Below are 16,822 nucleotides of genomic sequence, written 5' to 3' on the forward strand. Positions count from 1 at the left end.
AAAAAAAATGTTTTCATTAATTTTCCATTTTTTTATGAATTTTTCAAACCCTAACCCTATCCATTATTTAATTTGAAACTACTGACACACTAGGCAGGTCAGGGGTATTAGTGAGCCACTCTCACTTTTGCCCTGGTTACTTTCTGATCTGACCAGTGTTGAAGTCCTTCAGTTTAACCAACTAAAGTTCTCATGTGACAAATGTTATATTTTGGATAACACTTTCTTAGTAAATGACAGATTCTACTAGAATCTGTACTAATAGAAAGAAAGTGTTATCCCAAATATAACATTTGTTACATTTGACCACTTTCTAAATGGCGTTGGGTGTTCATAGCTTCGGACACGGGAGCCGTGCCAATTTACACTTGTCAGAGGGGTACACAAAGTATGTGATCTAGATTGCCAGTTGTCAGAGTTTCATTTTGTAGAATCCTCAGTGGCTGAGTGGGTTAGATCGGTGACCTTGTTGGTAGTGATTAGGTGCCTCACTCTGGGAGTGTGGGTTGGAATCCAGGATGGGATTCAACCTCCAAAAGTACTATAATCTGTACTTTACTAAGAAAATGTTATCCCAAATATGACATTTGTTACTTTTCACCACTTTCTCAATGGCATTGTGTGTTCATAAAGTGCTCATGATGCTCTTTTCTTACAGGAAGTGGCAATAAACAGTGGAATCACCGCGGCAGCATCCAGGGTCAATCGGCCGCTCAGGTCAGTGGCACAACTCTGTACACGGGAGGCCATTGTTGTTGACTAAATGTATTGGTCCATTTCATCCAAATGTAACAAAAACATTACAAGATGCTTATGACTCTAAATCTAAATTGATGGAATTCCCAGTTTCAGAACTTAAACACGTACAAAGTTTTAATTGGAGAACGTCGCTATATAAGTGCAATAATCTTGGACGCGACGTTAAACCCCATTTCACCTCACCTCACCTTTAATTGGAGATGTTGTGGAAAGTATCTTCAGCAATGAGAACACTTCTGTACCTTTAAGAAATAAATATGATTCATATGTAAGTATCAGACCAGTTCCACACAGGAAAACACCCAAATGTCTGGCACCATGGTGTAGTGAAATAGTATTCCAGATATTAATGGCATCTGATTCATGTAGGTTGGAAGGAGAGGAGAGACTTCATCGGGGATGGAGGCAGTGTCCCAGAATTCCTACCTTACGAGCACAGAGAGTATCTACAGTCAGACGTCAGGCACCTCCAATTACGGTACCCAACGCCGCAACTACCACCAGATGGACTACTCCTACACCGGCCTGCCTCTCACTGGCAACATTGCACTGGAGTTACTGAAACAGACGCAGAATACCAAGTACCTCCTACGTCAGGGCAACGAACTAGCATTGGCCAATCAGCAACAGGATCAGCTGCCGACCAACTCGGCAACAAACTTAAGTCAAATCAGCGAGGGGTCGTCCTACTCGAGTGGATCATCACAGATTCATGCAGGTCACAAGAGTCAGAGTGACAACAGGCTCAACAATCTCAATAAGGGTGAGTTGTGTAAATAAATGACTTTTTAGACGTTTAAATTTTAAGCTCATCAAATTTTAAGCACACCTGACTGAATGTCTGGCCTGCTTTATCTAACATTCGGGGTCTTTAGCTTCGTCTGTAAACTTCTCCTCAGAAACTGTTGAACCATTAAAGCTGAAAATTCATATGCTTGTTCCAACCAATGATGACACCTGAATTTGTTTACATCTCGTTCAGTTCCCATTTTCATTATTGCTGCCATGGCTGCCATATTGAATAAGTGTTTATGGCCAATACTCGGAGACTCCATGTATGTGCTGCTAGTGGTTGACTCAACACATATTGCTTAGCATCATGTTCCTGCTTCACTAGTCTAGTGGATAAAGTGTTTGCTCAGAGCAGAAGGTTGGTGGTTCAATCCCCTGGTCATGTCATATCAAAAGATGGTAAAAGATGGTATTTGTTGTTTCCCTGCCTGGTGCTCAGAATCAGGGCCACTTTGGAGTCAGTATGATGTGTCTGAATGGGGTATCCATTCAAACTGTGGCATGTTTCTCAGTGGGCTAGCACTATTAGACCAGCATTGGTCCAGACAAGAACAAGCAGCCACACACACATCTATACAAATGCAATGGTCTTGAACACATTGTTACATCCCAGTTCACCTCCCCTCACCACATCACCAGCAAATCAACCTGGTTTTGTGTGGACAAGAACCATGATATGTTACTACGGCAACTGTATCTTCCATGCTTCTGTATCAGATGAGCCAATAGTGCCAAAGCGGAAGGACTCCCTCCAAGCCCACAGTAAAGGCGGCAAGTTCTCCCAACACAAGAAGAACCAGTTGGACGTGTCACCTCTCAGCAGCAACAACAGCAGCCCCCGCTCCTCCAACAAGTATGTGTGCAACTTCATCTTCTGAACTTTATATTTTTTAAACGTCATACCTGAAACATTATTTGAACTACTATGGCTGTATATAGAATGGAGACGGTTGATTCTGGTTTGAACCATCGGTTTGGAAAAATCTATGTGTATGCATCATGACAGTGAAGTTATTCCAATATGTTTGAGAATATTGTTAATGTCTGTATCTGTTTGCTGTAGTGCTGGGAGGACTGTATTAGGGATTCTTCTAGTCAATTTTCAGTTGGATCCTCTGTAGGCTTTTCAAATATGAAATCAGGCAACTTACCACATCAGTGGCAATCAGTTTAGGGTTAAGTCCCAGCAGTTAATTCAGTTATACACATATGCCCCTCTTAGTCCAGATCTATAATGAACCCCTGCTTTATTCAAATCAGGGGTGGTCGGGTAGCCTAGTGGTAAAAGCGTTCGCTCGTCACGCCGAAGACCCAGGATCGATTCCCGACATGGGTACAATGTGTGAAGCCCATTTCTGGTGTCCCCCGCCGTGATATTGCTGGAATATTGCTAAAAGCGGCGTAAAACCATACTCACTCACACACTCACTCACTCACTCACTTTATTCAAATCATCTTATGCAAGGTTCTTGTCTACTGTCCTAGTTCTGTTATTATGTTTTCACATTCTCTGCAGATATTTCAGGAATTTCTATTATATTGTTGACATTCTTTGTTGATATTTCAGAAATTTGTCGGGCATGTCTTCCGAGGAGTCCCTGGCAACGCGTCTCCGCCCCGGCGTCATGAACCACCTGCGGTCAGCCCGGACCACACCAAGTAACTTTCAGGAGGAGCTGATGCGGCTCATTGACCCGGACATCTCGGAGAAGGATCTTGCTACGTACACAGTAAGTTCAACTTCCCAGACCAGAAGAATTGTTCTGAATTTTAGTGCACAACCCTGTATGTCATACGTAGTTGGGAGACAACAATACATCATGCAGAGTAACACTGTGACTGACTGAAACTATTCAACTGGCTGTGTGGCTATACATTGAAATTCTGAAAAATTGAAAGATCTTTTGCTGCAGCAACTGGTTTTGATAGAAATTTTGTCAAGAATGCAGTATACCGGAAGCCTTTCACCATTTTGATAAGGGATGTGCATGAGCTCATTCCTTAGTATCATTTTCTAAATTTTCAGATGCCATTTATGTCGCCTTGCTAAAATAACAGGGGGTTTGGGGGGGCTTGCTGCTCTATCAACGGCTTGAATTAAATGCTTTTGCAAGTAAATTTAATGTTTTATTACCAAAGTAGCTACAAAATACGTGTTTGCTGAAATGTGGCTCCGACGGATGTCACTGATCAGGCTGTCGCACACCATTATGGAACTTCTATTTTCGAGTACTTTCCTTATGTTGATGTTCAGTTTCTCTGTTTATGCATCGCTTTCAATTTCAAGGTTTAAACCATACAAATGCAAGTGGGGTCATTTTTTCTGCTTATTTTGAACTTTATCACCCAATTTTTCAAATAGTGATGCTTGTGTTGCATACGGCTTTAAAGTAGCATCAAACAAACATGGTAGAAAGGTGTCTGGCACAATGCATGTGTACCGAAATTTGAAGACATCTTGTACTTCTTTAATGAATATTACCTGTGTTTCTGTGTTTCAGTCCAAGGGTCCAAGTCAGCGCCGTACCAAGCGGATCCAGCGAACGATGTCTGATGAGAGCCTTCACAGCACCAAGGGTACTATCAGTGCTAGAGATGTAAACCACATCGGCAACGACGTCATCTTCACCACAGCAATGCCAGCACATGTGGCAACCACTCAGCAGGATGAGCTCACCAAGGAACAGAGGTGGGCAGAAACTAGGTTCAGATTGGGCGATGTGACGGACGAAGGGATGATATTACTAGGTTCAGATGTGATGATATGAGATGGTATTACTGACGTGGGGGGGTTCATATGTAAGAAGATATTACTATGTTCAGATAGGGTGATATGAGATGGTATTACTGACAAGGGGTTCATATGTAAGATGATATTACTATGTTCAGATGTGATGATATGAGATGGTATTACGAGAGGGGGGGGGGGGGGGTCATATGTAAGACGATATTACTAGGTTCAGATAGGGTGATATGAGATGGTATTACTGACGAGGGGGGGTCATATGTAAGACGATATTACTAGGTTCAGATAGGGTGATATGAGATGGTATTACTGACAAGGGGTTCATATGTAAGATGATATTACTATGTTCAGATGTGATGATATGAGATGGTATTACGAGAGGGGGGGGGGGGGGGTCATATGTAAGACGATATTACTAGGTTCAGATAGGGTGATATGAGATGGTATTACTGACGAGGGGGGGTCATATGTAAGACGATATTACTAGGTTCAGATAGGGTGATATGAGATGGTATTACTGACAAGGGGTTCATATGTAAGATGATATTACTAGGTTCAGATGTGATGATATGAGATGGTATTACTGACGAGGGGGGGTCATATGTAAGACGATATTACTAGGTTCAGATAGGGTGATATGAGATGGTATTACTGACAAGGGGTTCATATGTAAGATGATATTACTAGGTTCAGATAGGGTGATATGACATTATGATATGTAATAATAGAAGACATATATATGAGACAAGACATTAATGTTACTGTTAGAGATGAGATATGATGAATGAAATATGAAGATATGAGATGTGGTAATAATGATATTTGAGATTGACAGGAATCTTGGCATCTAGAGTCAAAAAGGAATTAATTGTTCATTTAAATATTAAGATTTTATTTCTTACAATCTTCTTACACATACTCTGAAACCATTCTTGATAAAATGTCTTGTTTTAGCATAAATGAACCTTCATAATGTTGGTAATTATTGTCTCCGCAGACTGTCGCCCAGAGCTCTGCTTACCTCAAAGTCTGCTTCCATACGCCCACGAAGTCGAACTGCAGGAGAAGTACGAGGTCACAAGGTCCCCCTGCCTGAGTCCACAGCTGGTCTTGACTGGTCGAATCTGGTTGATGTAGCTACCAAGGCCATTGAATGTGAGCACGCATACAACGTGAAAGTTAAAGTTTCTTAAAGCACTGAACCAAAATGAATTGGTGTCACAGATTCATAGTCAACAAAACGACTGTGGGACATACTTATTTTATGATACCAAATCTAGATTTATAAAAAAATGTCTAGCTAGCTTTATTTTTATTATTAAGAAATTCCAGGAGAGAAATGTATGGTGTAATAAAACATAATTTCTAATTTTGAGAGCGCCCTGGGCGCTTATTATGTTGAATACAGTATATACAATATGTTAGTCTAACAAATTGAAGACAGGGTCTTTTGGGGATTTCAGCATGACAATTCTGGTCATGAGATCTGGCAACAGTCTGCTTGTTACAGTGTGTGACCCTGCTGGTTTGTGTCATCGTACCCTTATAGCTTTGATCGTTGCTCTCGTTATCAATCATTGATTTGACTGGATTATTTGGAAGGCCACGATGATGGTGGGAATACTGCTGACAGTGGCTCACTTGCTTCTGTCTGTCTGTCTGTCTGTCTAACATGCTAGACTCTCTCAGAAAAAGGGGACATATCGATGCCTGGAATCCCCACAGATAAAGATAAGGGATGAAGAAGACAGGCTACCTAACTGAATACTAGCCTTTTATCTGGCCATACTTACCACATGAGCCAGACAATAGGCCCAGTGTCCCAACACAACAAGCCAAAATGGTTGGAAAATCATTCTTGATCTGCTTCTTGATGGAGGGGGGCGGTGGGGTAGTCTTGCCGTTACCGGGTTTCCAGTCCTGGGTTCGATTCCCAAAATGGGTGCAATGTGTGAAGCCCGTTTTTGGTGTCCCTGGGTACTGTTGCTGGAATAATGCTAAAAGCAGCATAAAACCATACTCGCTAACTCTTGATGTATGATGCTGGTTGGTCGATCCATAGTTCCCAAACCCTCTTCACACAATTCTTGCCTTGCTCAATGATCTGTGTACATTCAAACTGAACTGTCAGCTCTCATGCGTGTATACTGAAGTACGATAAGACTGCAGACATTCGAAAGATCATTCTTGTTGTCAGAACGTTTTTGAGAAATCTACTTAGATATAATTGTCAGTGGTAAGCCATCTTACAAATTATCACCTGCTTGTTTGAATAGCTACCTCAATATAAGGCAACTTTGGTACACATTCTTTTCAACCAGTTATGAAGTTATCATGTTTTCACAAAATGAATGTGTTGTCTAAACAATTAGTTGGGTTGATTACTATAGTTGTTATAATGAGGATGGTTATATTACGTTGTGTTATTGTGAGGCAGCTACATGACATCATGCATTCCATGCATTGATAAGGAAAGGAATAATTCATGCATGACCACTTCCCATGCAAACATGATGTATAGAAGGCTGTGGATAAAGGTGCAGTTCGGCAGGTTAATGGTGCAATATGTAAAGCAACTCACTGGGGATGGATGATAGATGTGTCTGTCTTTATCAATCAGCTGAGGATGTAAGCTTTGTTTATCTTCTCTAACAGCATCTTAATTTTATGGCGTTCATGTGAAATGATTATAGATGATAACATACTAACTGAATTGACTAAATTTGTCTTTGATTTTGTTGTGATTTATCATGTCTTTTCATGCTTTTGATGAATTTGTATATAACACGTTTTTGAACAGAGAACTAAATTGACTAAATTTGTCTTTGATTGGAATGATATGTTTTGTTGTGATTTATCATGTCTTTTCATGCTTTTGATGAATTTGTATATAACACGTTTTTGAACAGAGAATGTCGTTGTTGCCCCGGGTTTGACATGTAGAGAGTGTCACCTGTGTGTTTGTGTTAATCCACAGAAAACAGCAGTACATATCGGGATATGTGAATATTGATCTCATGATGAGGAAGTATTTCAGGCTAAAGTTCATTGTTGTACTTTCCTCATACTTGGAAGCAATATGGAGTGGAGATGCTCACCATGTATATCAATCTGTAGCAACTTGAGATGGGCTTTGTAATGAGGCTGTGGTTTAGAAGGACAATCTCCTTCAGCTGTTTGTTGTTTCAGGTGACTTGCCAGATGGAAATGGTATGGACATACAGAATGAGCCACGATCTCGGGCGTCCAGGGAATTGTCAGAGGATGTTCCTCCACCCCGTCCCCCAACCCCACAGGACAGTGCACTAGGGGCCACGTCAAGGTCAGTAGTACTGCACGCACGCACGCACGCACGCACGCACGCACCCACAAACGCACGCATGCCCAACACAGGACAGTGCACTAGGGGCCACGTCAAGGTCAGTAGTACTGCACGCACGCACGCACGCACGCACGCACACACACACGCACGCATGCACACCACAGGACAGTGCACTAGGGGCTACGTCAAGGTCAGTAGTACTGCAAGCACACACATGCACGCATGCACACACACACACATGCATGCACCTCACAGGACAGTGCACTAGGGGCCACGTCAAGGTCAGTAGTACTGCAAGCATGCACACACGCATGCTCACACACACATGCATGCACCCCACAGGACAGTGCACTAGGGGCCACGTCAAGGTCAGTAGTACTGCAAGCACGCACACACGCATGCTCACACACATTCACACACAGGCACGTACACACCCCACAGGACACAATGCATGCTGGCAGATGGTGCTTAACTGTAAGTAAGAAAGAGAGGATAGACACAGCTGAAGGGACCTATGTAAATACTTCAAGTTATCTGAGGTTCGAAACAACCTAAAATGATAAATAAAGAAGGAATACACAGAGACCATGCTTTTACTTCAAGACAACCATAAGTTTGACACATCGAAGTTCAACACAACAGTGTTTGACTTTATATGTTAACTACATATATGGAACTGTACACATGTACGTACAGGTGATGTCATGTCATGTCATGTCTATATCTGACATGTTTCAGCAACATGTCCAGCTGGCGGTCAGCTGGTCTGAGTCCACAGCAGGTGGTTGAGGAGCTCGAGATGAAGGTAGTCCAGCTGCAGCAGGACCTGGATAAGGTGAGCTACAACTTCATTGAAAGAGAGATGTTATCCGTAATAGTTTCATTTACTCATGTTCTTCCAACTCCTAAATGCCTATCAAAGAATTCAGCGTTAGATTATCATGGCTTTGAATTCCAGATTCAAATAATAAGGTATTAGGTTTGTCAGTATAATACCACTTGAACGTTGACATCTTCGACCTCGGCCACTTCGGGATTTGTTTCCAAATGAAGCCATAATAAGCTGAAATTATGTTCAAATCGGTTTTATTCACTCACTAATTACTGAATACCATGCAATCAGAAATATTATTTTTAAGAAAACTTTCTGTCTGCCCTTTGTTAAAGGCACATTGTTCATGTGAAGGGAAATGTCTAGATACAGTACTTTTCTTATATGTTATCCATATCTGGGCCAGTGCGAAGAAGTGTTTTTTGTGGTAACAGTGTTGAGGTAACAATGATCACCATGTCTTGTGTCTGGTTCCAGGAGAGACGAGAGAAGTCTGCTCTAGAGACCGAGGTCCAGCAGCTGAGATCCGACAATGTCCGTCTCCAGGAGGAGTCTCAGACAGCAGCGGCACAACTACGCCGCTTCACAGAGTGGTTCTTCAACACCATCGACCGCCAATGACTAGCACGTCAGTGTGACTGGATCCAACTGGAGTTCCAGCAGCTCTGCAGGGAGTTGAATCACCTACAGAATGAAGACGACTGCTGAAATTATCTCCCCTAGAAAAGGGAGATAACTCCTAAAAAGGAAGAGGACTCCTTGAAGTTTTGTGCTTTCTGATAATGGCATAAACTGCTTAAAGACACAAACATTCTTATGCTGGAGAGTTACTGCGGTGTGTAATGGCTTTTGGATTGCAACTGGACCATTCTTGAAGTTTCAAACATAAAAAGTACACATTTTTTAAAGAGACATTCCAACCAATTCTGATTTCTTCAGAAATGACAGCAAAGAAAAGTAAAAATTTGGGCTTAGTATGTAACAACCAGCTTAATTAACAGTTGTCTACAGGGTGTGTGGGACATAGTGGAAACAAGACAGACATTGCTAGTTCTGTGCCAGTTACTGTGATTTTTGTCACTGTCCCAGCTGCTGAGTTGTGCTGCCATCGAAATAAATATACAACTGATTTCAGACTTTATGAAAGGTCACAAGAAAACTCACTTCATTTTTCCTGAATCCAGATGTCCTTGTGCTACTTGCTACGAGTGTGTTGCTAGTGGAGTGTCATTCATTCTTTGCTGTTGGTGTATTAGTTCCATCTTGTGTGTGTAAATTCTGTCGTTGATGTCTGGATGGGAAATTATGTGACTGTTTGATGGCCTCTACAGCCATTACGGAAACCATATGTCGCTGAAACTGATGAAACCATGCTGAAGTGATAGTGGAACACCAATCCAGATGACAAACAGCAAAACCACATTCATTGAGACCCAGGGTTGTTCAACTGAAGTAATAGTTCAACCATTACACACCACTAGCACATGGAATCGCGTCCATTGAAACCCTGGGTTGTTCAACTGAAGCAATAGTTCAACCATTTCCACACCACTAGCACATGGAATTGCATCCATTGAAACCCTGGGTTGTTGAACTGGTTGTTCAACCATTTCCACACCACCAGAATCTCATCCGCACAAACCATGTAATGCTGAAGTGATATCAGAATCTGTATCAATGAACCAGCCATTGCAGATACCATGTCTCACTGAAGTGGAATCAGAATTGATATCAAAGAACCTGTTGTCCCACAAACCATGCGATGCTGAAGTAACAGAAACATATATGTGCAAGCAACCAGCCATTACAGAAACCATATTTTCTCGGAAAATGAAGATGAAAGTCATTGTGGCATGTTCCTAGCAGCCAACAGAACTGAAAGTCATTGTGCTCTTCCAGACTCCAGTCCGACATCTTCTCCAGTCACACTGCCCTTCCCAGGGAGGAACGGGAACTATTTTGTGGGGATTGTTACCCAGGCATGAACCTAAGCACTACCCATATGGAGGATATACTACATTCGTCCACTGAGATGAGTTTTATTTGGTGCAACATTTTGTACAGGATTTTTGACAGACGAGCTGCGATGTTCAAACTGTGTATAGTTGTCGGCTGAGCAGGTCAAGGCCATGTTTATATTGCCCGTCTGCTGCCATGGCACGTGTTACTTGTACATTAACTCTTTATAACCTCATTGGAATTGCCTCATAATATACTTCCTCCATAGACATATATTCCTAGTTCGTATTTCTTCAATATTAGATTTATGTACCAATATCATTTATATTTTCCATGTCTCTTGGCTTATGTTTGTGAAGTGTTTTGACTAGATATTTTCATCTATTACAGTCCAATACATTTATGTATGACTAAAACTAAAACAGGCTGATACTTTCTTGAAATCATGAGAAATAGGTTGTCTCCCCTTATTGTCCAAATATAATAGTCCAGTTGATCTCATGCAACCTTGACCTTGCAGTCTGGATACTTAACCACTAGCTTGAGGATCCAGTCATGTAAGCTTTTTATTGACTGGTGAACTCTGCTTTTCCCGATATGTGTAGGTCCAATCTCTTCTGCTCAAAGACTGCCAGGATTATTATCCTTTTAAAAATCCAAAAATACCTTAGGAACTTCCTGTCCGATGATCCATAACTGTAACATGTTGATCAGAGGGAAATAACTCCCTACTTCTTGGAAATGATTAAAGGGATTCCTTTTTCATGTAAATTATGTAAAATAGATTATAATAGTTACCGAACAGAGAGGGTAACAAGTTGCCATAGAAACCTGAAAATAGACAGTGTACTACTTCTGGTCATGTTGTAAAATGTTGTGTTAAACTGGTCTCAGAATCTGTTTTCCATCCAAGTGAAATACTCTGTGTATAGTCAGTGTAAATAGTCTAAGTTATCCTTCCTTATTCTTCTTTACATAGTCTTATGTCAAACAGGGAATGGCTTCGTGGGATGTATGGGGATGTCTGTGCATCTGTAAGTTAGTGGTGGGACGATACACTGATGCATTGGTGGATCGCGATTCTTACTTCCCGATACAAGTATTTATCACGGTCTCACTCTTAGTAAGAAATTGATTCTTACCATAAATGTTTGGGTTAAGAACTGTTACACCAAACGCTAAATAGTAGTGAAAATTAGTAGTCAAAACATAGATATTTTCATCTTTTGTGCTATACTTGACACTGCCAACTTTAAATTGTCAGTGTGACAGGTATTTGGCCATCCTGCCTATGAAAAAGATGGCTTACTCATCACAGATAAGAGTACATGCAAGTATTGTAAAGTTTATTTCAGACCTGCTTAGTGGACAATCTGCTGCATCAAGTCAGCAGCAAATGTCAGTAGAAGAGGACATTATTGCATTGAATGCAAAGTTAAAATACTCTGAATTTAGGAGAAAGGAACTTTTTTTAAATATCAGTTGTAAACCAAAAAGATATTTTCCCAATTTCCCTGATTGTATTAAGAGATTGTGACATTGTATCAATGTTATGTTGTATGCAAATACTATTTTCTGACAGGAGTTTTCCAGCCACTGTTAGTATAATTCTCCCAAGTCGGTTAAATTGCATTGTATCCCATAGCAACCTTACTTGCGAGATGTGTATCATAGCATCCCATGTGTATTGTAGCAGCTTCAGTGATGCAGCTTGAGTTGTTTCAGGTCCAAGGATGTGGCTTCCAATCCTGTTTCTCCCCAATTATGTTTCTAGGTTTGTCAGCACCATACCCGTGCTCATGGGTTTCACCAACGTGGTAAACGTCTGCCTCACTCCATTCTTTCCTCCTATGATATAACTGGATAACTGTTCAAAGCAGTGTTAAATCAAATCCCTCACTCAATTGCAAGGACTCCCTCTATGTTTGATAAACATGTTTTTTCCAAATGAAAACAGTCATGACACACCATTTGCAGATGATACAATTTTAAGTACCAAGTCAATTTACCTACACAACCTCTTTCAAACACATTATTATTGAAGTTCTCTCCGTTTGGTTTTAACAACCATTTGAGTAATGTCCGTCCAAACAAGTTGTTGCTGTTATTTTCCACTGAATAACAGGCACTTTGAACCACGTATTATCATACACATTTCTCATATATTAGGGATGTCTGCTGGTATGAGCTGTGTTCTCTGCACTAAACATTTAGGTCTAAGACCCCAATCTGCAAATGTATCAAACAAAATGTGAAATAATTCCCATTTTATAACAGGTCGCATACTGCTTAGGGCAAAAGTTCATGAAAGTCATGTTGCAGCATTCTTTGAACAGTGATGTCAGTGCAACGTAACTTCATTTCGTGACATAACACCATGACGTGTTCATTGGAATGTTGCTGCACGTTAGAAATTGAAGAAATACATAAATCACACATTTTATAACTATTTTGCTAAAGAAGCATATAACATGTTTTCTAACATATAAACATTTTTGTCGACATTATTAAAACATCAGTCAGATACCAGTAATTTGGATTTTATGCAAAAGAGTAAAGAATGAGTGATTACCATATAGGCCCCTTTTATACTAAAGTATATTGCATTTTCATTAAAGTGCATCTCGCTCAATAGAAAACACGCAAACATTCTCCTTTCAGTGGATAAGTTAGATTACGTCATCTAGATTTTAGAATCGCCTGTCTTAGAAAAAAATAAATACTCTTAATACAGACTAGCCTACATCCGTAAGGAAATATATGGTGACGATATACTTACTATTAATTATGCATCTAATCATATTTTTTTTAAGTCAAACTTATTTACATTGTAAGATTTGTTTTCTGCATGGTCTTGAAGTTGAAAGGAGTTATCAGTTTTCAAATGTATTCACCCCATGCTAAACTTTCGTGTCTTTCCATTGACTACACATGTTGGTATGACCGACCATCATCCTCGTTTTATGGATCTACGCAATCATGGTCATCTCTCCCCAAGCGGCTGCCGTTTTGTGTGTTCTGAGTGAAATTGAGACGCTCTCTTCGTTGTTTAGGTACAGTTTGAAAATCACAAATGGGCTTCATAAAGCTAAAATAAGTTGTACTATTAATACAAATTTACAGGTCCATTCTGATTCCCCATCTTTAATCCTTAATTAATCTTTGTTTCCTTCTTTAAATAATCCTGCAACCACATCTGCGTTGTGAGAGATGAAAGACAGCTGTCATTAAGATGGGACTGCATACAGTTGTGGGTTTATGAAAAGATATACCATTATGAAGTGCTGTCCTTTGCTGATGTAGATGTTGCTACAGATGCAGTCAAAGATTTTGGATTCCTAACGCTAGAGCTGAAACCCTCAAGGATATCCTTTGATTTAAAAATATGTGTTGTGTTTCATATACAACCACTGTAATGTTCATGTTGGTTGGTATTGATTGTGTACAGTGATACCTTTGTGGTGTGGTGGAGCCCTGATCAGCAAGCACCTGCCAGGATAACTTTAACATGTGGTAGTTTTAACACCTGGAGCAGTGTTTGAAATATACACAGGCAGGTAGATCCCATGTCGGGCCGTAGTTTCAAAGTTGTACGAGTCCTTATGATCTGCAGTAAATTTACATGTCAATTTATTTGTCACAGTAAGCTGCAGTTTTTTTAAATGAGGGCCTGAAGAGTTTAGACAGGGCCTGCACCTTCTGAAGTCTGTGGGTCCCGATGACAACCAGACAGTTATTATTTTATTTCAAACACTGATCTGGAGTGTTGTGAACAGTGAGATATCTTGATTGTCTGTCCGCATTCTTGTGTCTAAAAACACAATCTCATTAAAATCAGATCTTAGTTCTTGCTACCGCTAAACAAAGATCTGAGGACATCCCATTCCGGGTCACATCAGACCGACCTTGCGCGAACTTTGACCGACCAATGGAATGACCAATCAGAAGGCAGCTTTCTCGTGCTTTACGGCACTAATTTCAAATTGGCGACTACGCTTCAAAACATATTTTGACAAATTCTCGATTACAAATTTGAAACCTGAACAAAAGAACATTCTGGAATGGATAATAGATGGTCTAGATTGTATGGATACAGTCGTTAAACCCGTAACTATCGTTCGGAGTTAAAGTTTTCGAGGCTGCATGATCAGAGATCACATTCCAACTGTATCTTTCATAATCTGGTAGGCGATGCTCTGATTGGTCGGATGAAAGGTCATTCCCCGTGACCCGTAAGGGGATGTCCTCAGATCTTTGTTTAGTGGTAGCGAGAACTGAGGTCTGATTTTAATGAGATTGCTATAAACACTGCCAGCAGTAAAAAGGTGTAGCACATTTCTAACTTTGTACCACAAACAAATCAGCATGTTAGACAAACCAACCACTGCGTTCATGCTGCATTTGACAAATTGTTACATGTAACAACCACATGTTACTCCATTCACCATGTTCACGTTCAGTTAAACTACTGTGTTTTCATAAGCAATATTCAGTATTTATGTCAAGCTGAGGAATGCGAAGCTGAACATATAAATCAATTTTTGACCTGTGAAAAAAAACGGTTGTGAAAATTGTTATTTTATGTACAGCTATGAATTCCTGTTTGTTAAGACAGGATGCGGAAATGTGATGCTGTTACCAAGGCAACTGGGAATGTGATAGATTCATCTATGCAATAACTCCCATAAATACTATACCTGACACTGTGTCCAGTACATCAAGGAAAGAGGGTTTGGTATTTTATGACCTTGAACATAGGTTATGTTCTGTCAGTCTCGGACGAAAGTATGATTATGTTTGTCACATCTTTGTACATTCTGTAATTGTGTTATATGTAAAGTTTGTATTAATATGGCAGCCAGGGATAAACTTTCCTTTGTCAATGGATAATTGTAAAATTTTGGGAAGTTTAATTCAAGAAAGGCACCATATAAAAGATTAGAATGCAGATTATATTTTGAAAACAGGCAATGGGTAAATTTATTAAATGTATAAGTTTAATAAAGGATGTATCTCTTGTCCTTTAGTCTATTTAAGTGTTCCCGTGACTCTGATGGTTGTGAACGCAGTGCTGTGCCATGTGTTATATGCCAGGTTGTGCCGTTGACTTTTAATTAACTGTTAAACAGATTATAACATTGTTGACAGTTGTGTTAAGTTAACCCTTTGTTACTGAGATTATGTCTGGTTTAGCAGACATTTTTCAGGTTATTTTAACTATTTTGTTGCATTAGTCGGGCACAGATTTCTGTAGGTTAAAGGGTTAACATATAGAAGAGAATTTATATATTTTCTAGACAACAGATTCTGTTGATATCCATCACTACAGAGCAGTATTTTGTTTGTATTTTTGTGTGTTTACTCTCATCGTTATACTCACAATTCATGATTCCAAGCATAACTTTCTGCTGGTGGTGAAGAGATTTGTACATTAAAACCAGAGGAAAATCAAAGTGTGAGAGGCAATGTAAATTGATATTTAAGAAATAAACCTTTTACAAACTATGAGATTTCTTTTTATTAATGTTCACATTGCAAACTGTTTGCTCCTATTTTCCCCACGTTTGGATCCCAGTTAATACCCAGCACCCAATGGACCAGAATGTCTGGTGTGCTGGAGCAAGGAGATAATACCGGTAGAAAGACCAATTTATTCACCAGTTACCCTCAAATAGTTACAAACTACAGATCACGATGAAATCAGTTCCCCATACAGAGGATTACAAACTGCAGGTTGCCATGACCAGCCTGAAATCAGTCACCAATTCCCTGTCGAGTGAGTGTCTCTCTCTCTGTGCATGTTAAACATGTTAAGAACAAGATCCTCAATTCAACATTTGGCTTAAGCCAGGTCATCTTCCCAAGGCAAGGGAGGTAACTGACTGTAAAAGTCAAGTTTCAAACCTTTCCAAACTATGCTGGAATTATGTGTCTCAATTGTAGCACCACCAGTGGCTATTACAACTTATGTCCCTTCAGATGACAGTACACATGCTTTGTAAATCCTGCAGTCAATCGAAACCTGCAAGTTGAAATCCATGTTTACGAACTTGATGTCTAGTTCATTGGGCAATTTCGATTGGACTATGCTTAGACTCGTTATTCCAGCCAAAATGTAACTCCAGAATTCCATTCGTCACCTCCCACCCCTTTCTGTAACTTTCAAGAAGAGTCATCCCCTATCGATGAATGTTATGTGTGAAAATACGACAAACCAATCAGAATGCTGTTATGATTTCAAGTTCTTCCTCAAAGAATCCTTCAGAAATAATTTTTGATTTTACATGTCTTGCATCTAAAATATACCCAAGACACAGTTAAATGTGTTCAATCATACTGTATAATTCTGCATATCCTGATGTGCTTTAAATTGCATCTGAAATATATATAATATATGGAGAAATATATGTGA

General features: G+C 40.0%; 1 protein-coding gene across 2 annotated transcripts in view; it reads left to right on the forward strand.

The window, feature by feature from the left end:
- LOC139443527 (signal-induced proliferation-associated 1-like protein 2) overlaps window positions 1–15,886 on the forward strand; it is a 106,369-nt gene extending 90,483 nt beyond the window's left edge. For both annotated transcript variants that reach the window (XM_071224513.1, XM_071224514.1), the window contains 9 exons: window positions 659–717; window positions 1,129–1,522; window positions 2,269–2,404; window positions 3,119–3,281; window positions 4,053–4,240; window positions 5,295–5,452; window positions 7,487–7,619; window positions 8,358–8,454; window positions 8,929–15,886. In XM_071224513.1, the coding sequence (XP_071080614.1) occupies window positions 659–717; window positions 1,129–1,522; window positions 2,269–2,404; window positions 3,119–3,281; window positions 4,053–4,240; window positions 5,295–5,452; window positions 7,487–7,619; window positions 8,358–8,454; window positions 8,929–9,072 (1,472 nt within the window). In that variant the 3' untranslated portion in view covers window positions 9,073–15,886. The remainder of the gene's footprint in view (window positions 1–658; window positions 718–1,128; window positions 1,523–2,268; window positions 2,405–3,118; window positions 3,282–4,052; window positions 4,241–5,294; window positions 5,453–7,486; window positions 7,620–8,357; window positions 8,455–8,928) is intronic.
- Window positions 15,887–16,822: the final 936 nt, after the last annotated feature.

This window comes from Haliotis cracherodii, unplaced genomic scaffold (genome assembly GCF_022045235.1).
Source record: "Haliotis cracherodii isolate W230 unplaced genomic scaffold, xgHalCrac1.p SCAF_5, whole genome shotgun sequence".
NCBI classification, from domain to species: Eukaryota; Metazoa; Mollusca; class Gastropoda; order Lepetellida; family Haliotidae; genus Haliotis; species Haliotis cracherodii.